The sequence below is a fragment of the Vulpes lagopus genome, chromosome 24, assembly GCF_018345385.1.
Source record: "Vulpes lagopus strain Blue_001 chromosome 24, ASM1834538v1, whole genome shotgun sequence".
NCBI classification, from domain to species: Eukaryota; Metazoa; Chordata; class Mammalia; order Carnivora; family Canidae; genus Vulpes; species Vulpes lagopus.
The window spans coordinates 34,997,669-35,016,509 of NC_054847.1; the positions used below are offsets into that span (position 1 = coordinate 34,997,669).

Below are 18,841 nucleotides of genomic sequence, written 5' to 3' on the forward strand. Positions count from 1 at the left end.
TATTTCATTGTATGAATGTGCCATAACTTATTTATCCAGTCTCCTTTTGGTAAACATTTGAGTTTTTCCAACAGCCTGTTACAGCAAACAATGTTGGCATGTATATCCTCTTCTAAGTGGTGTATTGTGTTTTGTTTTGTTTGTATGTGGCAAGTATACCTTTGGGCATATACTGAATTCTTTTTTCAACCATTCCACAAACACACCAACCATTTCCTATTTGTAGGCTGTTTTCTCTGCCTTGAAAGTTTTCACTTGGGTCATTTTTCTAACCAGCAAACTCCTACTTTACCTCAAAGCCCCGTTCAAATGTCACTTTCTTGTGACAGCTTCTGAACTTCTGCAGGCAAGATTATGAGGTTGCTCCTTCTCTTTTTTTCTCACAGTATTCCATGTCCACATCATCAGAATTACCTATGAACACTTGCCCCACTAGACTGGGAGCTATGGAGGGCATGGGCTATAGTAAATTTATCTCTGAATCCCTTGATAATTGGTACCTGGTAAGTATTGGATAAAATGTGTATTGGATGAATGATCAGGGCTGACAGAGGTGTTTGTACTGCTCTGGCGCTTTGCTTTTAGCTGCCTCTTGGTCTCTGTTAATACTTAGAGGACGGTGGCCAAAGGTGGGCTGTGATTTCCCTTCCCCTCCCACCTAATTCCTTCCTTCCTGCCTCCACCCCTTTCCTACACTTGGGATTCTGTCCACAGCTGCCTTTGTGGCCCTTGCTGGACCTGGCATGGATAACGGTTACTACAGCTTTTTAGTAAAAATTAAATAAATAAATAAATAAATAAATAAATAGTGGAGCATTGACTCTACCCATCTTCTCTTGTCCTCATCAGGTCTTTGGCCTCCTATAAAGCTGAAAGCACAAATCACTTGAGAGTCAAATGCGTCTCAGTCACCCTCAAACATAATTTCCTACACTTTAAGCCAACGGAGATGATAGAGGTTACTATAGTGCTTTAGGAATGTGGGAAATGCCTATGGTGTTTAGGTTAATCAATGTTAAATGATTTTCAAGGGCAATTTAGATCCTTTTTTAAAACGCTGGGTTAACTCTGAAATGTCATGATGCTAACTCATGCCGAGCTGTCAATTGCTAGGTCACTTCCACATTAAAAATTATTCTAATATTTCTTCCTTGCTGGGTAGTGCTGGAGGTGGGAGCTCTCTGTCTCCACCTCTGAGATGGAAAGGTGAAAGCTCTACCTTGTCCTTACTCTGGGGAAGTTCCAAGTCGGGGAAGTGAGCCTTCAAAGAAAACAAAAGGGGAAGAAAGCTTTTAAGCCTTTGCCTGCCCAGGTCAGAGATGTATATAGCATTGAGATGTTTCACCTGAAGATGTCTCAGGAAAGATGGTAGCTTAGGTCCCTTGGAGTGCTTTGGGACTGTGGTCTTCAAAATTTCTTGCTTGCATGTCTCCTAAAGGAAATTTGAGAAACTGTGTTTCTTCTTGTACTTTTGAAGGTCGTATCTAAAATGTTTCATCTTAAGTTTAAATAATGGCAAAGTTTGTTATTTCTGGCATAATAAGTATTGGCATTTTAAAATAAGATCGCTACATCATTCTGGAAGGGTATCCAAGGGAATCTAAATATCATAATGTATCTATCATCCACTTAAAAATACATAAACAAGCTTTTCTTTAAAAAGAAATTATACATCACTCTTTTTCTCTTATATTTCCCTTATCTTATATTTCTATTCCACTTGCACCTCAACATTATAATATCAGATTTTAGGCTGGAAAGTCTTCTATTGATCAGCCTATCATATTTCCCTAAAAATGTTTTTAAAGATTGTATTTATTTATTTGAAAGAGAGAGAGAGCACAAGTAGGTGGAGCGGCAGGCAGAGGAGAGGGAGAAGCAGGATTCCCGCTGAGCAGGGAGCCCAATATGGTCTCCATCCCAGGACCGTGGGATCATGACCTGAGTGGAAGGCAGATGCTTAACCCACTGAGCCACCCAGGTGCCCCTCTCTAATTTTTAAAATTTTAATTTTTGATTGAGTCTCTAAATTTAAAACAATCACCTTGTGTTATTAATACAATTCTGAATACCTAATTGATATAAAAACCATAAAATATTATAAATTTTGATGAACTCTTAAAATTGGAATTTAGAATATTTTTGCTGGAATAAGATATGGTTCAGATCAACTCTATCCCTAGTTTTCACTGGTTATGGATAGAAGCATGAAATACCTCATTCATTTATTCAACAAATATTTATCAAGTACCTCCTATTTGTCAATAGCAACTCTAGTCACTTGGAATATATTAGTAAACACTATGGATAAACCCGTGCCCTCATGGAACTTATATTCTAGTGGGGGATAATAGACGATAAGCAATAAGCAGAAACATAAACATGAGCAAATAATATAGCATAGTAGAAGTGCTATGAGGAAAAATAGAGCAGGTAAGAGGGATCTGGGGTGTAGGGTAGGGACCAAAATGAATTGCAATTTTATTTTATTTTAATTTTTTAAAGATTTTATTTATTTATTCATGAGAGACAAAGAGAGGCAGAGACACTGGCAGAGGGAGAAGCAGGCTCCATGCAGGGAGTCTGATATGGGACTCAATCCCAGGACCCTGGGGTCACAACCTACCTAAGCCAAAGGCAGATGCTCAACCACTGAGCCACCCAGGTGCCCAATGAGTAGTAATTTTAAAAAGGTTAGGGCGAGCCTCATTGAGAAGATGACATTTGACCAAAAATGGGTAGCGAGCTAGCACTGCAGATGGGGTGAAGAGGGGGCAGGAATGTGTGCCAGGCAGAGAGAAGAGCCAATGCAAAGGCCCAACTTGGGAATATGGGTGGTATCTTCTGGGATCAATACAGGAGGTTAGTAAGGCTGCAGTGGACTCACCCGGGAGAAAACAGGAAGAGATTACAAAGGTAATGATGGGGTGGGGTGGTGGTGCAGATCTTGTAGAACCCTGTAGACTCTTGTACGGACAAAGACTTTTACTCTGAGTGAAATGAGTCATTGCAAGGATTTAAGCAGAGGAGTGATATGATTTGACTTCTGTTTTAGAAGGATCACTCTGGTTATGTTGAGAACAGACTCTAAGGGGCAAGACTGAAAGCAGGGAGAGTTTTTGGAAGACTAATCCAAACATGAGATGATGATGGCTCAGACCAGGGGGTAGGCATGAGAATGGCAAGGGACACTCTGAATCTGCACTCGCCCTGAGATGTAAAAGAAAGACGGAAGTCCAGCATGACTCTAGGGTTTTTGATCTGAGCAGTTTGAAGGATGGACTTGTCATCAACAGACAGGAAAATTGGTGGGTTGAACAGGTTTGAGGGAGACTATTTTTCAGTTTGTGGCATAAATTTGAGATGTACAGTAGCCTGCTAAGGTCTGGGTTGAATTTAAATTTGGAAATGTCATCATATATGAGGGATGATATCATATATCTCTGATGGTATTAAATGTTAGGAGATTTAATGAGATCACAAATGAAATGAGTATAGATATAAAAGAGAAGAATCCAAGGAATGAACCCTAGGTTATTGCAAGGTGAAGAGGTCTGGGAAAAGAGAATCAACAAAGAAGAAATAAGACAGGGAAAGAGGGACCAGTGATGAAGGAGAAAACTGAGATGATGTCGTTTAAAAAAAAATTAAAAAGGTGAATCAAGTGACTAGCTGTGTTAGCTGTTACAGACAGGTCAATTAAGATGAGAAGTGTGAATAGATCACTGGACTTAGGCATTGCTGACCCTGCCTAGAATAGTTTGGATAGAGTGGTAAGGATGGAAGCATGAATGGAGTCACTTTAAGAGAAGGTGGGAGGGACGCCCGGGGGGCTCAGCGGTTGAGCATCTGCCTTTGGCTCAGGACTTGATCCTGGGTCTGGGGATCGAGTCCCACATCAGGCTCCCTGCATGGAGCCTGCTTATCTCTCTGCCTGTGTCTCTGCCTCTCTCTCTCTCTCTCTCTCTCTCTCTCTCTCATGAATAAGTAAATCTTGGAAAAAAAAAAAAAAAGGGTGGGTGACCTGCTCAGCTGGATACCTAAAATATGCCACGTATGTAACTGTGTGTGCATTGTTACCGTTGTTCCATATGTATGTAGTCACATGTAACATAGGCATAGTAACATAGTTATCATAGGCATTGTATTTGGCATGTTTTGGAACTTTATATATATAAATTGTATCATATAACATGTATTCTGCTACAGAGGGAGGAGAACTAGAGACAGAAAATATAGAAAACTCCTTTAGAAGTTTTGTTGGAATTGAAGCAGAGAAATGGGGCAGTAGCTGACAGTGGAAGTGGGTTAAAGAGATTTTGTATGATTGGAGAAATTACAGGCACTCTTAAGCTGATGGGAATGACCCAGCAGAGAGGGAAACATTGATAATTAGAAGAAGCGGTGGGTGGGGGGGGGGATAATTGCTGGGGTGATGGTGATGATCTTGATTAGGCAAGCCAAGATTGGGATTTGTGCCGTATGGAGGGACTGACTTTAGCTAGGAGCTATGGAAAATTCAACTACATAACGGAGAGTAAAGTGGAGAAGAGATTACAGATGTTGATACGTGGGTACGGGTTGATGAGATTGTGGGATTCCGTGGTGATTTTCATCTTGTTGCTTCAATTTTCTCAGTGAAAAAGGAAGCAAGGTTATTAACTGAGAAATGAAGACGAAAGGGAAGGTGTACGTCAGGTCTGGAATGCAGAAGGATGGAGGAGGGAAGTGGGATTCTGGAGCACCACTGAGGGCCCAGTGGAGGGTAAAAGTGATGAAATTAAAGTGAAACTCACTAGTGTGATTGTGTTTTGCTCCAGCCACTTTCAGATGCAGGGGTACTGGGGTGGGGCAGGTGGAGAGCTGGCTGGATCAGGATAGTGGTTTTGGCCAAGCAAGCACAGCCAAGGGGGAAGAAAGTCCCGGGGTTGAGGGTGCATGCAAGGGAGTGATTGCAATGATTGGCCAGGGGCTTCAGCTGGGTAAGGATGGGAGCGACTGGATATGTACTTTAAACAATCACTACAAGGAGATTTGGAGTATGAGATGGTGTTCAGAGTATAAGGTGTTTGAAACTGTGATTATGATGAAGTTGCAAAGTTTTTTTTTTTTTTTTTTTTTAAATTTTATTTATGATAGTCACAGAGAGAGAGAGAGGCAGAGACACAGGCAGAGGGAGAAGCAGGCTTCATGCACCGGGAGCCCGATGTGGGATTCGATCCCGGGTCTCCAGGATCGCGCCCTGGGCCAAAGACAGGCGCCAAACCGCTGCGCCACCCAGGGATCCCATGAAGTTGCAAAGTTTGATAAGGCTTCTGTGAGTATGCCTGTGGGAGTGAGAGGCTGAGTTAAGGAGGGACAGATCCCTGGAGGAGAAGTCAGCCCTGAGAGGTCAGGGTATTGGAAAGATCATCCACATGTGCACTAGAAGCACCTAGGATTGGACAGAAGTGATATTGGAGTGGCTGACAGGAGCAAATGGTGAAAAACTGAAGGGGGATGAAAGCAGCAATGAGGGATACTGGACAACACAATGGAAAGCTGCAGGTTAGTGGGGGGGGGGGTGGTCTCTTGAGGAGCAAGGGGGACACCTACCTCTTTCCAGGCACAGCCCGTGAGGCTTATGGGTGAAAACACAGCGGCCACTACTTGGGAGGGGGCCTGGGATGCACTGTCCCAGAGGAAAGTCAAGTTTCCCTCAAGCGAGAAAGTCAAGAGAACCTGAAGAGAAACTCCGAGGAGGCTGGGACTGCAGGGATCATTGTCGGCATAAGTAGATACGGTGTACTGGGCTCTGACTTGGCCCTGCATGGCCTCTGCTTCCTGGCATCCGAGCCCTTATCTGGGCTCCTTCCCTTGAGTGAGGTGGGACCTGTGAGGTGCCTCTGGCCAACAGAGCACGGCAGAGGTGACCAGGTGCGTGTGGTCATGCACACATTGTTATGTCACATATGGTCGTTACCAGCGTGTTACACGGAGACTCTCCCCTTGTGGCTTTGACGAGGCAAATGCCATCCTGTAAGCCTCCCTGGGGAGGGGGGCCACAGGACAAAGAGCTAAAGCCACCTGCAGCTGACAGTGAGCAAGGGACTAAGGCCTTGGGTCCTGCAGCCGGGAGTCTGGAGGTGCCTCCTTTCCCCGCCAAGCTCTGGCCTGTGATCCTGCAGAGGACCCAACTAAGCCGCGCTTGAACTCCCGACCCATACGACCTGTCAACTAATAAATGCGTGTTGTGTTAAGCTGCTAAATGTGTGGTCAAATTGTTGCACAGCAAGAAATAGGTAACACAGATGGGAACGAAGAGGCTTAGTTACAAGGGTGTTGCTGTGGCTGAGGTGGGGCTGGAGCTCAGGCTCCAGATAATGACCTAAGCTGCGATCAAGAGTCAGACGCTCAACCAGCTGAGCCACCCAGGTGCCCGAGAGCCATGTTACTTTTAACTCCCTCTGAGGTAGAAGTAGGAACTTAGGGATTCCCTGGGTGGTGCAGCAGTTCGGCACCTGCCTTTGGCCCAGGGTGCGATCCTGGAGACCCGGGATCGAATCCCACATCGGGCTCCCGGTGCATGGAGCCTGCTTCTCCCTCTGCCTGTGTCTCTGCCTCTCTCTCTCTCTCTCTCTGTAACTATCATAAATAAATAATAATAATAAAAAATTAAAAAAAAAAAAGAAGTAGGAACTTAGGAGCCACCTGCTGCTCTGGTACCCGACCACCGGGTTAGACCTTCCTTCAGTTTTGCTGATAGCAAAGAACTTGGAACCACCTGACTCGCAAAGAATTTATAACCCGTTCATTCAGGTCACTTGCTCTTTCATCAGACGCCAGTTTTTGAATTGTCCCTCTGAATTGTCCTGGGGGTTTTACATCTGGAGTCGGGGTGCCTGGACGACTCCGTTGCTGCCTGCGCGACTGGATTTCAGCTAAGGTCACGATCTCAGGGTTGTGGGGTCCACCCTCAACACGTCGTCCGCTTGGGCTTCTCTCTCTCTCTCCCTCTGCTCCCCCTCCCACCCCCACATCTCCTCTTACTCTAAAATAAAAAAGTAAATAAATACATCTTGAGTTGATGCACCTGCATGAGAATGTCACTTTGTTCCGACATATGGGAGAATGACAGTTTTGGAAGAGGATGCTCTGTCCTCAGGTGACTTCTCAAGCTGAGCCATTGTGTTAAGTAGTGCACTAGCAACGGGAGCTCTCTAAGTGAATCCCTTAAAACTAGTCTTGGAAAGTCTTCCTGGACCCAGGAGCAGGAAACACGGGAGATGACGGCGGCGGGACACACAGGAGTGCGGGATGCTGTGGTGGTGGGGGGCAGTTCGGGAATGGGCGGGACGCCGTGTGGACAGCCGGGCGAGGACAGCTTGGGAACGGGCGGGACAGCGGGGCGGGGGCAGGGACAGCGGGTGCGGGGACGGGTGCGGGGACGGCGGGGCGGGGGCGGGACACCGTGGGGACAGCGGGGCGGCGACGGGTGCGGGCATGGCGGGGCGGGGACAGTGGGTGCGGGGACAGCGGGGCGGCGACGGGTGCGGGGACGGCGGGACGGGGACAGTGGGTGCGCGGACGGCGGGGCGGCGACGGGTGCGGGGACGGCGGGACGGGGACAGTGGGTGCGGGGACGGCGGGGCGGCGACGGGTGCGGGGACGGCGGGACGGGGACAGTGGGTGCGGGGACGGCGGGGCGGCGACGGGTGCGGGGACGGCGGGACGGGGACAGTGGGTGCGGGGACGGCGGGGGCGGCGACGGGTGCGGGGACGGCGGGACGGGGACAGTGGGTGCGCGGACGGCGGGGCGGCGACGGGTGCGGGGACGGCGGGACGGGGACAGTGGGTGCGGGGACGGCGGGGGCGGCGACGGGTGCGGGGACGGCGGGACGGGGACAGTGGGTGCGGGACGGCGGGGCAGGGACAGTGGGGTGCGCGGACGGCGGGGCGGCGACGGGGTGCGGGGACGGCGGGACGGGGACAGTGGGTGCGGGGACGCGGGGCAGGGACAGTGGTGGGGGACGGCGGGGCAGGACAGTGGTGCGCGGACGCGGGGCGGCGACGGGTGCGGGGACGGCGGGACGGGGACAGTGGGTGCGGGGACGGCGGGGCAGGGACAGTGGGTGCGCGGACGGCGGGGCGGCGACGGGTGCGGGGACGGGGGCGGACGGGGCGGGGACAGTGGGTGCGGCGGACGGCGGGGCGGCGACAGGGTGCGGGGACGGCGGGGCGGGACAGTGGGTGCGCGGGACGGCGGGGCGGCGACGGGTGCGGGACGGCGGGACGGGGACAGTGGGTGCGGGGACGGCGGGGCAGGGACAGTGGTGCGCGGACGGCGGGGGCGACGGGTGCGGGGACGGCGGGACGGGGACAGGGTGCGGGACGGCGGGGCAGGGACAGTGGGTGCGGGGACGGCGGGGCAGGGACAGTGGGTGCGCGGACGGCGGGGCGGCGGGCGGGTGCGGGGACGCGGGACGGGGACAGTGGGTGCGGGGACGGGCGGGCAGGGACAGTGGGTGCGCGGACGGCGGGGGCGGCGACGGGTGCGGGGACGGCGGGACGGGGACAGTGGGTGCGGGGACGGCGGGGCAGGGACAGTGGGTGCGCGGACGGCGGGGCGGCGACGGGTGCGGGGACGGCGGGGCAGGGACAGTGGGTGCGCGGACGGCGGGGCGGCGACGGGTGCGGGGACGGCGGGGCAGGGACAGTGGGTGCGCGGACGGCGGGGCGGCGACGGGTGCGGGGACGGCGGGACGGGGACAGTGGGTGCGGGGACGGCGGGGCAGGGACAGTGGGTGCGCGGACCGGCGGGGCGGCGACGGGTGCGGGGACGGCGGGACGGGGACAGTGGGTGCGGGGACGGCGGGGCAGGGACAGTGGGTGCGCGGACGGCGGGGCGGCGACGGGTGCGGGGACGGCGGGACGGGGACAGTGGGTGCGGGGACGGCGGGGCGGCGGACGGGTGCGGGGACGGCGGGGGCAGGGACAGTGGGTGCGGGGACGGCGGGGGCGGCGACGGGTGCGGGGACGGCGGGACGGGGACAGTGGGTGCGGGGACGGCGGGGCAGGGACAGTGGGTGCGCGGACGGCGGGGCGGCGACGGGTGCGGGGACGGCGGGACGGGGACAGTGGGTGCGGGGCCAGCGGGCGGGGCCGGCGCGGGGCCGGGCGGGGCCGCAGGGCGATGGCGTACGGAGGGTCTGAGCGCTTCCCCGCCACTAGCTTGCGTCGGGCCTCCCCCCCCCCCGGGGAAGTTTTTTCTAGGTGGTAAAAAATAAAACAGAAATTCAAAAGTATGCAACTTGTACGTGTTTTCTGAAACTTTTAAATATAAAAGAAATGCGCGCATCTTGGAAAAGTTTGAGGCAAGTAAGTGCGCACTGCAAAGCCGAGTTTCGCCCCACAGGTGGCCTCAACAGGTGCGTGGCAGGTCCTTGAGCGCCGCCCCCATCGCAGTGCCCCCCGAGCCCCGTCCACTGGCCTCCGTGACCCGCGGCCACACTCCCGCACGGGCTGCCGGTCCGTGCGCCGCGGAGCCCGGAGGGGACCCTGCAGGTGGCCGCTCTCGGGGCCGCCCGCCGCCGGACAGCGCACCGCGCCTGCGCCCCGCGCCTGCGCACAACCCCCCCGCCGGCGCTCCGCGGGGGGCGGGGCCGCGGGAGAGGCAGCTGCGGGGGCACGGGCCGAGGCCTGCAGTTACCCGGATGTGGTCGCCGTGCGCGCATGCTCCGTGGCCTCCCGACAAGTTGGCAGCAACAACACGGCCCTGGTCGTCGTCGCCGCTGCGCTAGCGGAGCGGCTCGGGTGGCGGGGCCCGCGTTGGCGCCCGCGCGCCGTCCTCGGGAGGCCCTGCCCGCCGGCCCTTCAGCGGCGCGGCCGCCCGGCGGCGGGAGCGGCTAGGGGAGCCGGGCGCCCCGCGACCGAGGGCCCCCCCGCGCGGGGCGGCCCGGGAGCTCGAGGCGGCCGGCGGGCGGCGGCGGCGGCGAGGAGGGGCGGGGGCGCGGGGGGAGCGGCGGCCCGCGGACGGGCGGCGGCGGCGGCGGCGGAGCCCAGGTAACGGCCCCGTGCCCTCCCCTTCCCCGGCCGGGCCCGCGCCCCCCCACCCCCGGGCTTCCCCGCCCCGGGGCGGGCTCGGGCGGCCGGTGCGTGCGTGTGCGCGTGCGCGTGCGTGTGCGCGGGGGGCGGGGCGGGGGCCGGGGGGGCCGGGGGGGCCGCGCGCCTCGCGCCTCGCGTCCCGGGCCCAGCGCCCCCGCGCCCGCCGCGGCTCCCCTGCCGTCGCCGTCGGTCTTTGTTGCTCCGAGGACTTGCGCCCGCCGCCCCAGCCGAGCGCGCCCGAAGTTTCCCGTTTCGGGGACACGTCGGTGCTGCCTTTGTCCTCCACTTTCCCTTCCTGCCGGGGCTGCTCCGGCGCTCGCCTCGGCCTGCGCTGGGCGCTCTCGCGGCTCGGGAGCGGGCGGGGGTGGGGGGAGGGAGGGAGCCCCCCCGCTGACCTGCGCCCGCCCCTCCCCCGCACCCCTCCATCCCTCCCCCCTCTCCTGATGAGCACCTGGCCGCCCCCCCAGCCTCCATCCCTCCACCTCTCCACCCCGCCCCTCCACTCCGGCCCCCCACCCCCCCACCTCTCCACCCCCGACCCGTCCACCCCCCTCCATCCCTCTACCCTCCACCCCTCCACCCCTCAATCCTTCCCCTAATCAGCACCCGGCCGCCCCCCACCCCACCCCACCCCACCCCACTCCCAATGAAAACCCAAAGACCCAGTTTCTCCCGCTGCTGGGACTGCGAGCGCTGGGCGTGAGGCTCTGTAGGACGGACGGAGGGCGGTGGCTCCATCACTTGCCCCAAAAACTGAGGTTATCATTTCTCAGGGAAGATTTTCAAAGAAATGGGCGTGTTGGGTTAACTTGAAAGGTGGCTTTGGGGGCCTAGAGAGGTGTCCGACAGCTCTGCTGGTGGTGATGCGCAGCCACCCCCCCCCCCCCAAAGCCCTGGTGAAAGATTCTTTTTCACGAACACATTTTATTTCCGATGAATTCACTTTGGACCCAGTTCCTTGATGCCTTTTGCGCTGTACTCTGAGGTGGGGATGCGGGCCCTTCGGGGTCATGGACGCGGCGCAGCAGGCTCCTGGGCATCTCCTGACCGCGAGCCGGAGTGCGGAGGAGCTGGGGTGCAGAGGCTGGGTAGGGGCCCCGACCTGCTGCAGGAAGCACCCCTTGAGTCTCCCCGGGGAGCACCCCTTGAGTTCCTGCAGGGAGTGTCCCCTTGAGTCTCCCCGGGGAGCACCCCCTTGAGTTCCTGCAGGGAGTGTCCTCTTGAGTCCCCGTGGGGAGCGCCCCCTTGAGTCTCCGCAGGGAGCATCCTAGTCTTCCGCCGGGAGCACCCTAGTCTCTGCAGGGAGCATCCCTTGAGTCCCCGCAGGGAGCATCCTAGTCCCTGCAGGGAGCATCTCTTGAGTCCTCGCAGGGAGCACCCCTTGAGTCCCCGCAGGGAGCACCCTAGTCTTCTCAGGGAGCAGCCCCTTGAGTCCCAGCGGGGAGCGCCCCCTTGAGTCCCCGCGGGGAGCACCCTAGTCCCTGCAGGGAGCGCCCCTTGAGTCTCAGCAGCAGTTGGCTCTGTGGATCTTAAAAAAGCAAGTTGAATAGTTTTTGTTGGAACAGACCGTGGAGTCTTAAGAGGAAATAAGGAAATCCACGCTTTGAAAAAGTAACGGGATTTAGGACGCAGCTGGGTGGGTGGGCCGCGGTGCCGGCGCCTGCCTTCCTGCACCTGCGCCGTGTTGCCCGCGAGCCTCAGCCTCTGAGGCGTGAGGACTTTTCCGTTAAGGACTTATTATTTTTTCTTATGAAAAGTTCTGATATGCCGAGTATGTGACATTTCAAGTTGTAAATGATGTGATTAACCTCTTAAAATATGACGTCCTGCTGCTGTTTCATGAGCTGTGACTTTGTTTCCCTAAACGGGTTTGTTACCAGAACCAACAGGACTCGCAGGGTTTTGGGGTCTAAAGGGGGTAATGAATTGTGTAGGTTTAAGTTGTCGGAATTAAACCTAAGAGCCTTTCTAGAGAAAATGGATAGAACCTTTCGTGGGTCTGTTAATAGAAGTGGCTTTTTCTTTGCTTTCCAGGTTTTTGGGTGAGGTTGCTTAAAGAGGCACTGCATCTTCTTAATTCTTTGATTTTCCGAGTAGGAGGGCCTGAGCGGAAGCTCCTCTGTTTAGCTGAGTGCCCGCCTTGTAAATCTCGAGCTCAGAAAAGAATTGCACGTCAGTTTCAGATTTGATGGAAATTTGGGCTGAGAAGGTGAATTTGAAATTTTTACATAGATCTTTGGTCTTTTCTAATGGCTTTGCTGCTTGAAGCAACGCTGCTTACACTACGAAGCAGCAAATCTTCTAAAAACCTATGTATGTTTTATTTTGAAGCTACATTTTGGTTGAACTGTTTATTTGTGTCTGAATTGTTTTTCTGCATTCCCCTTTAGACACCCCCCCCCCCATATTAAAGAGAAAAAAGCATTAAACTAATTTATGCTGCCCAGTCACACTCCAGCCCTCTCTCTGGCTTGGAAGCTGTTTTTTTCTGATTGAGCTGGTGTTGTAGTAACGTCATTAGACACTATCCTAATTGAGCTGTGAATTGCTGCGGCCTCTACTAGGGCTCTTAACCCTGCAGGATCTGTCGCGTTCGTTACTTTTAAAACCCATTTTTAGTCCTGTCTAAAATTTTGCCTATTTTGTTGAGTACCTTTTTTTATGTTTAAAGTTATTTCAAGTTAGCTCATGCCTAACTTTTTCTCATCTTCCATCCAGTGATTTTGATAGTAAACAAGGCTTTAAACATCTTATGTTGGCTGTTTCAGTGCTCATTGTACATGTTTTGATTTCCTTTTTTTCTAGAAGATTGTGTGGTTAGGCAGAAATTTTTGTTTTGCTTAAGCGATGATGAAATGTTGACTCTGAATTGATGCTTAATCATGTGTAAAACTAACAACTAAAACAGTTCCGTTGATTTCATTATTTTCTACACTAAATGAAAGTTAAAGGACTTGGATCAGCATAACACAGAATATAATATAACTTTGTTAAATTACCAAATTTTGGGCTTTTTACTCAACAGTTGATGAAGATTTGGTTGTTTTAAAAAGAAATTCAAACAGTTGATAAATATGTGTAGATATTTGAGTAACTTTCAGTATGATACTGTTTGTATCATAATATGACAAAACATATGCTTGGTAATGAGTCAGATTTAGAATTTTTGGATTTTATCCCTCGTTTTAAAATGTGTAATTTTGGTGATGGGAAATGTGGCTGAATTCCAGTTTCTCAGGAACAAGGTATTTTAGGTTGTGTCACCTTGACGTTATTTTCTGGTGTGATTGGCATCCAGGAAAATTTGTATTAACTATGAGAGTGGATAGAAACTAGGGTAGTGCTTACTTATGTAAAACTAAGGTGGTAAGTGGTCAGAATCTTAACAATTTAAGTCTTGATTATTTGCTACCGCAAATTATATCGTAGGTCAGATAGATAGCTACCAGAGATGGATTGTAAAGACTGTCTATTACAACATCTTAAAGTTGGTGATAATTGTAAATATATTTAAGTTCAAAGACACTATTTACATTTTAAATGAAAATTGTTTGCACTTTGGGAAACTTGTACCTGTGTGGGATTCATCTTTTTTTTTTTTTTTAAGATTTTTATTTATTTATTCATGAGAAAGAGAGGGGCAGAGACACAGGCAGAGGGAGAAGCAGGCTCCCTGCAGGGAGCCCGAAGGGACTCTGTCCCAGGATCCCGGAATCATGAGCTGAGCCAAAGGCAGTCACTCAGTCGCTGAGCCACCCAGGAGTCCCCGGAATTCATCTTTTTATTACTTTTTTACTCCCAAGGTTGAGGACAGTAGTTCTCAACCTTGGCTGCATTTTGAATTCTTCTGGGAAGCTTTGCAAAATCTGGTGGCTGGATCCCACCTCCGGAAATTGTGATTCAGTGGGCCTGGGATGCAGCAAGATCAGAATTGAAGGTGGTTTAGCTATTGGGGTCCTGTAACTTTATATTTTGAACTATTTCTCTTGTGTTGGCTTTACATCGTTTTATACAATGATGTACATATGTACTGTGTAGTCATCTCACATCTAACTTAGTGGGTCTCCTGAAGGCATTGCCACATTTGTCTTGCTTCATTGTTTGTCCCTTCATCTTCATTTGTTCCTCTTTCCCTTCTTTTCTCCTTTGTTCATTTTTTTCAATTCATTTGAAATGTCTGGTAGCAGGTTTTAGGGACTTGTATTTCCCATGATAAGTTGGTATAGCATTACTATTCTAAATAGAAAGTTGATCTTTTTGTTTTTGTTTTTGTTTTTTTAAAAGTATTCTAAAAAGTTTACTTGGGCTCCTTTTAGAGACTTAGGACTTTAAGTGTCAAAATTAGCATCTAAACTCCCAGTGGAGTCTTTGGTCTTCAAAGGGAGTTAATCTGCTTGGAAACCATAAAATTTTCTAGGCACCAGTTAACTGGTCACTTCACTGGTTCCTGAGAGGCAAGTTGCATTTAGCTTTTGGTGTCAGGAGTTAACTTACCCCTTGTGAGCTGTTGCTCAGCAAGCCCAACTAGTTAGCATTTCTTTGGAAATCATCTAAGGAGGACATATTCAGTTTTCCATTTACATCAGCTGAAGTAGTTCCCAAGTGCTGGTTGAAGAGTAGTTGTATCTCCATCTCTAGAAGAGTTTTGATTTGCTTTTTTTCTTTTTTTTTAATTTTTCTTTTCCCACATTTCATTCCAACACACACATTCAGAATGGGAATTGAATGGAGGAGGCACAGGAATCTTTATTATTGTTATTTTTAAAGTACTTCCTGATTTTAAAGGCTTTGGATATTTTATCCATATTGCTTTGTTTTAATAGGGGACAGGCTTTATTTTCCAGTCATTGGTGCACTGGAGTAATTTACTTAAAATCCATCAAACCCCAGGTTGCATGTTTGGAATGCATATCACTTATTATTATTTTTTTTAACGCCCTGTTACTGAATATTTGTCTTTTGTAGTAAGGTATTATTTATTTCAGTGTGGATGAATTTAGATATTTTTCAGGTCAAAAAGTATTTCTAAATGTAAAACTTAAGGATATTTATCAGTAATATTTGCTAGTGAATTCTAGAGCATATCAGCAGACACTAGTTATTGTAATAATTCAATCATCTGATGAGGGGATGACCAGAAGTAGTACTTAATGGGGTAAGATAAAACCTGGTATCATTGTACATAAATGCACTACATCAGTGTCAGAGATATGCCCCACTAAAGTAAAGGAAGAATTTTATGTGTATAGATGCTCAAATTAAGCAGCTAGTTTAATAGTAAAGAAAAATGACATGACTTCTATGCAATTAGTCTTTTAATCAATTGCATATATTCATGATATTGTCATTTATTTTACTATCTTTTGGTAATTTGTAAAGTGAGATGTAGACTAGCATAGACTATATCAGTGCTTTGTAAAACTGACAGCCCCTCATACTCCTAGAATGCCTTTTTTAAAGATAGGCCCCTACTCTTGATATACAGTTAGTAGGGCTGGGCTAATCTTCAGGGGATTCTGAAATACCTCTTTCGAAAGAATAAGCTAGATGAATTGATAGTTTCCTTCATTTCAGAGGTTGTATGACACTTATTTTTCAGTTATCAGTTATTAAAATTCACCTTAATTTTCTTTTTTTTATTTTTATTTTTTATTTATGATAGAGAAAGAGGCAGAGACACAGGCAGAGGGATAAGCAGGTTCCATGCAGGGAGCCCGACACGGGACTCCATCCCGGGACTCCAGGATCGCGCCCTAGGCCAAAGGCAGGCGCCAAACCACTGAGCCACCCAGGGATCCCCACACCTTAATTTTCAATCTTTGAGATAGTGTTTCCCATGGGGCACTTGCACGGCTCAGATGATTAAGCAGCTGCCTTCTTTCTACTCAGGTTGTGATCCTGGAGTCCTGGGATCCAGCCCCACGTCAGGGCTCCCTGCTCAGTGGGAAGTCTGCTTCTCCCTCTGTCTGTGTCTCTGCCTCCCTCTCTCCCTCTCATGAATAAATAAATAAATTCTTTTAAAAAATAAATAAAAAATAGTGTTTCCCAAAGTGTAGTCCACAGATTCCTGGGGTTCCGGTGACCCTTTCTTTTAAGAAGTTCTTGAAGTCAAGATTATTTTCATAATAAAACATGTTACTTGCTGTTTTTCTGTGTTGACATCTGCTCTGATAGTGAAGAACCAGTGTTGGGTGGTAAACCATTGGCACCTTAGCATGAATCAAGGTAGTGGCATCAAACGGTATGAATCTTTACTGTGTTATTCACAGCTAAACACATACTAACCATTGGAAAAAATGTTTCACTTAAGAATATCCTTGGTGAAGCAGTAAAAAGTTTTATTTTAAAAATCTCTACCGTGGAGTGCATATCTTTTTTAATATTCAGTGTGATTAAATGGAAGTGTGCATAAAGTAGTTCTTCTGCACATCCAAGTACAAGGTTCATCTCTAGGAATAGTCCTTGTGTGGTTGGTTGAACTGCAAGGTAAATTAGCTGCTTTTTTTAATGAAATACCACTCTTATTTTTACATAAGAGAACGATTGATAGATGAGCCGTAGTTTCTCAGACTTGGATATTTGGCAGGCATTTCCTTGAAAATTAGTAGAGTGGGCCTGACACTCAAGGAGAATAACTAGTTGTTGCCAGTGATAAAATCTGATTTTTCAAGTGAAAATTTTAGATTTGAAAATTTGCGTCTGCCACATGGGCTTGCCAAATGCATTATACTTAAAGACTTTTCTGATGAGATTGGTGGTGATATTAATGTGATTTTTAAAAAACATATATTGTGTAAGGAAATGTGTCAGCATTTGGAAGATCTGTATAATTCATTGAACCAGTATTTTTCAGTGGTCAGTGCATGATGTTACAAAATCATCCATTCAAAGTACAGTATACACCCTTGGATCTTTATATAACAGCCAAGAAGTTCATTGATAGCAGTTTCAGATTCCACGTTGCAGCTAACCTTTAAAGATTGCCAGTTGTTGCATTTTGGTGTTGAATAAAAGATGAATAACTCTTATTATCTAAAAAAGCTATTAAAATATTCCTCTCTTTTCCTAGTATGTATGTATATGAGGCACGTGTCCTTCATGTACTTTAACTGACACAACATATCACAACAGATTGAATGCAGAAGCAAATATGAGAATCCAGCTGTCTTCTTTTAAGTCATGCATTAAAGAAATTAGCAAAAATGGAAAACAATGCCGCTCTGAATACTGATATTTTTGTTTGTTTTGGAAAGTAATTATTTTTTCATAAAACATTAATTATATTAACACATTATTATTTTAAATTAATTTAATAAAATACATATTTAAACATCTTTTAGATTTTAGAACATAAAAGCTATTTGGAATTCTCAGTAATTAAGAATGTAAATTAGGAGACCTGAATTAGATAATTTGACAACTGCTATTTTAAAGTAACTAATTATCTGTATTATTGACTATTGATTGGTTCCAATTTTTATGTGGTTTGTATTATATCACTGTTATTTCTGAGAATGTTAATTTTTGTCCATTGATTATATACTGGGAAACATGTGGCAGTCTAACTCTTGTCAAAAGAGGAATTCATTGGCTTGATCTGGAAATAGAGCTGGCATCAGAGTGCTGGATCCTGGGTCACAACCAGCCAGTATCATCAGGACTCTTTGACTTGGCTTTGCTTTCCTTTCTGTTAGTTTAAGTCTCAGGTCAGCTCCACGCTACTCCCAGTGTCAAGTCCAGCAGAGAGAGATTTTTTTTTTTCCCCTCTGTAATTCCAGCAGAGCTGTCCTGGAGCTGTGTCATTGACTGGACTTGGGTCCAGTACCATCTTTCAAACAACTGCTGTAGCTGGGAGGTGACTCTTGTTAAGCTGGGGATTGTCTCACTACCTGGATGGGGAGATTTTCCTTTTTTTTTTTTTTTTTTAAAGATTTTATTTATTTATTCATGAGAGACACACAGAGAGAGGCAGAGACACAGGCAGAGGGAGAAGCAGGCTCCCTGCAGGGAGCCCGTTGCAGGATTCAATCCCAGATCCTGGGATCATGCCCTGAGTCGAAGGCAGACACTCAACCACTGAGCCACCCGCGCGTCTCAGGATGGGGAGATTTTCCTTAGAAGACAAAAAGCAGGTGTTACTTAGATGACTTTGTTGATTCTCCTTTTAAGCAACCTCTAATTTATGAATCCAGAAAAATTATGGGGCTTTTTGTTTTGTTTTGTTTGTTGCTTAAATAACAGAAACTTATTTTCTCACAGTTCTGGAAGCTGGAAGACCAAGATCAGAGTGTCAGCAGGGTTGATTTCTTCTGTGGTTTATCTCCTTGGCTTGCAGATGGCTCTATCCTCTACCTTGTGATAGAGACCTTCAAATGGTCTTCTCTCTGTATATGTCTGTGTCCTGATTTCTTCTTGTAAGGACACCACTCATGTTAGATCAGGGCCCACCCTAATCATCTCATTTAAATTAACCTCTTTAAAGCTTTGTCTCCAAATATAATCACATTCTGAAAGGCTACTGAGGATTAGAGCTTCAACATATCAATTTTGGTGAGGTTCAGGGGACATTTCAGCCTGTAACACCCTATCAATAACTGTATTTGAAACTCTGATATGAAATACTCAGATCAGGCACATCTTCTGCTCCTTCTGAGACTCTCTTAATGCTCTCGCCTCCCAGATCATTAGCAGTTTTTTCTGTTTTAGTTGCTGCTCTCATCTTCCTCTTCTGTTTGTGACTGCATGGCTTTACCACCTG

At 49.0% G+C, this 18,841-nt stretch overlaps 2 protein-coding genes across 5 annotated transcripts in view; both read left to right on the forward strand.

Moving 5' to 3' along the window:
• The first annotated feature begins 7,265 nt into the window (after positions 1–7,265).
• Positions 7,266–12,272, forward strand: LOC121481882 (spidroin-1-like). Its single transcript, XM_041739482.1, has 4 exons — positions 7,266–9,177; positions 9,408–9,970; positions 11,069–11,171; positions 12,118–12,272. The coding sequence occupies exons 1-4, from the start codon at positions 7,266–7,268 to the stop codon at positions 12,270–12,272; spliced, it is 2,733 nt and encodes a 910-aa protein (XP_041595416.1).
• Positions 9,158–18,841, forward strand: part of SMAD4 (SMAD family member 4) — a 54,393-nt gene continuing 44,709 nt past the window's right edge. Inside the window, exons 1-2 of one of the 4 annotated variants that reach the window (XM_041739862.1) lie at positions 9,172–10,041; positions 12,118–12,292. The gene's annotated coding sequence lies outside the window, so the exon portion shown is untranslated. Of the gene's footprint in view, positions 10,042–12,117; positions 12,293–18,841 lie in introns of all 4 variants that reach the window. The other 3 variants (XR_005985511.1, XM_041739861.1, XM_041739863.1) reach the window with 3 other exon arrangements.

Excerpts from the sequence above, each read along its gene's own strand:
- LOC121481882 (XM_041739482.1), top strand. The coding sequence starts at position 7,266 with ATGACGGCGGCGGGACACACAGGAGTGCGGGATGCTGTGGTGGTGGGG. Across the intron at positions 9,971-11,068 it reads GCCGGCGGGCGGCGGCGGCG|GTGGGGATGCGGGCCCTTCG; the intron begins GCGAGGAGGGGC and ends CTGTACTCTGAG. Across the intron at positions 11,172-12,117 it reads AGCTGGGGTGCAGAGGCTGG|GTTTTTGGGTGAGGTTGCTT; the intron begins GTAGGGGCCCCG and ends TTTGCTTTCCAG.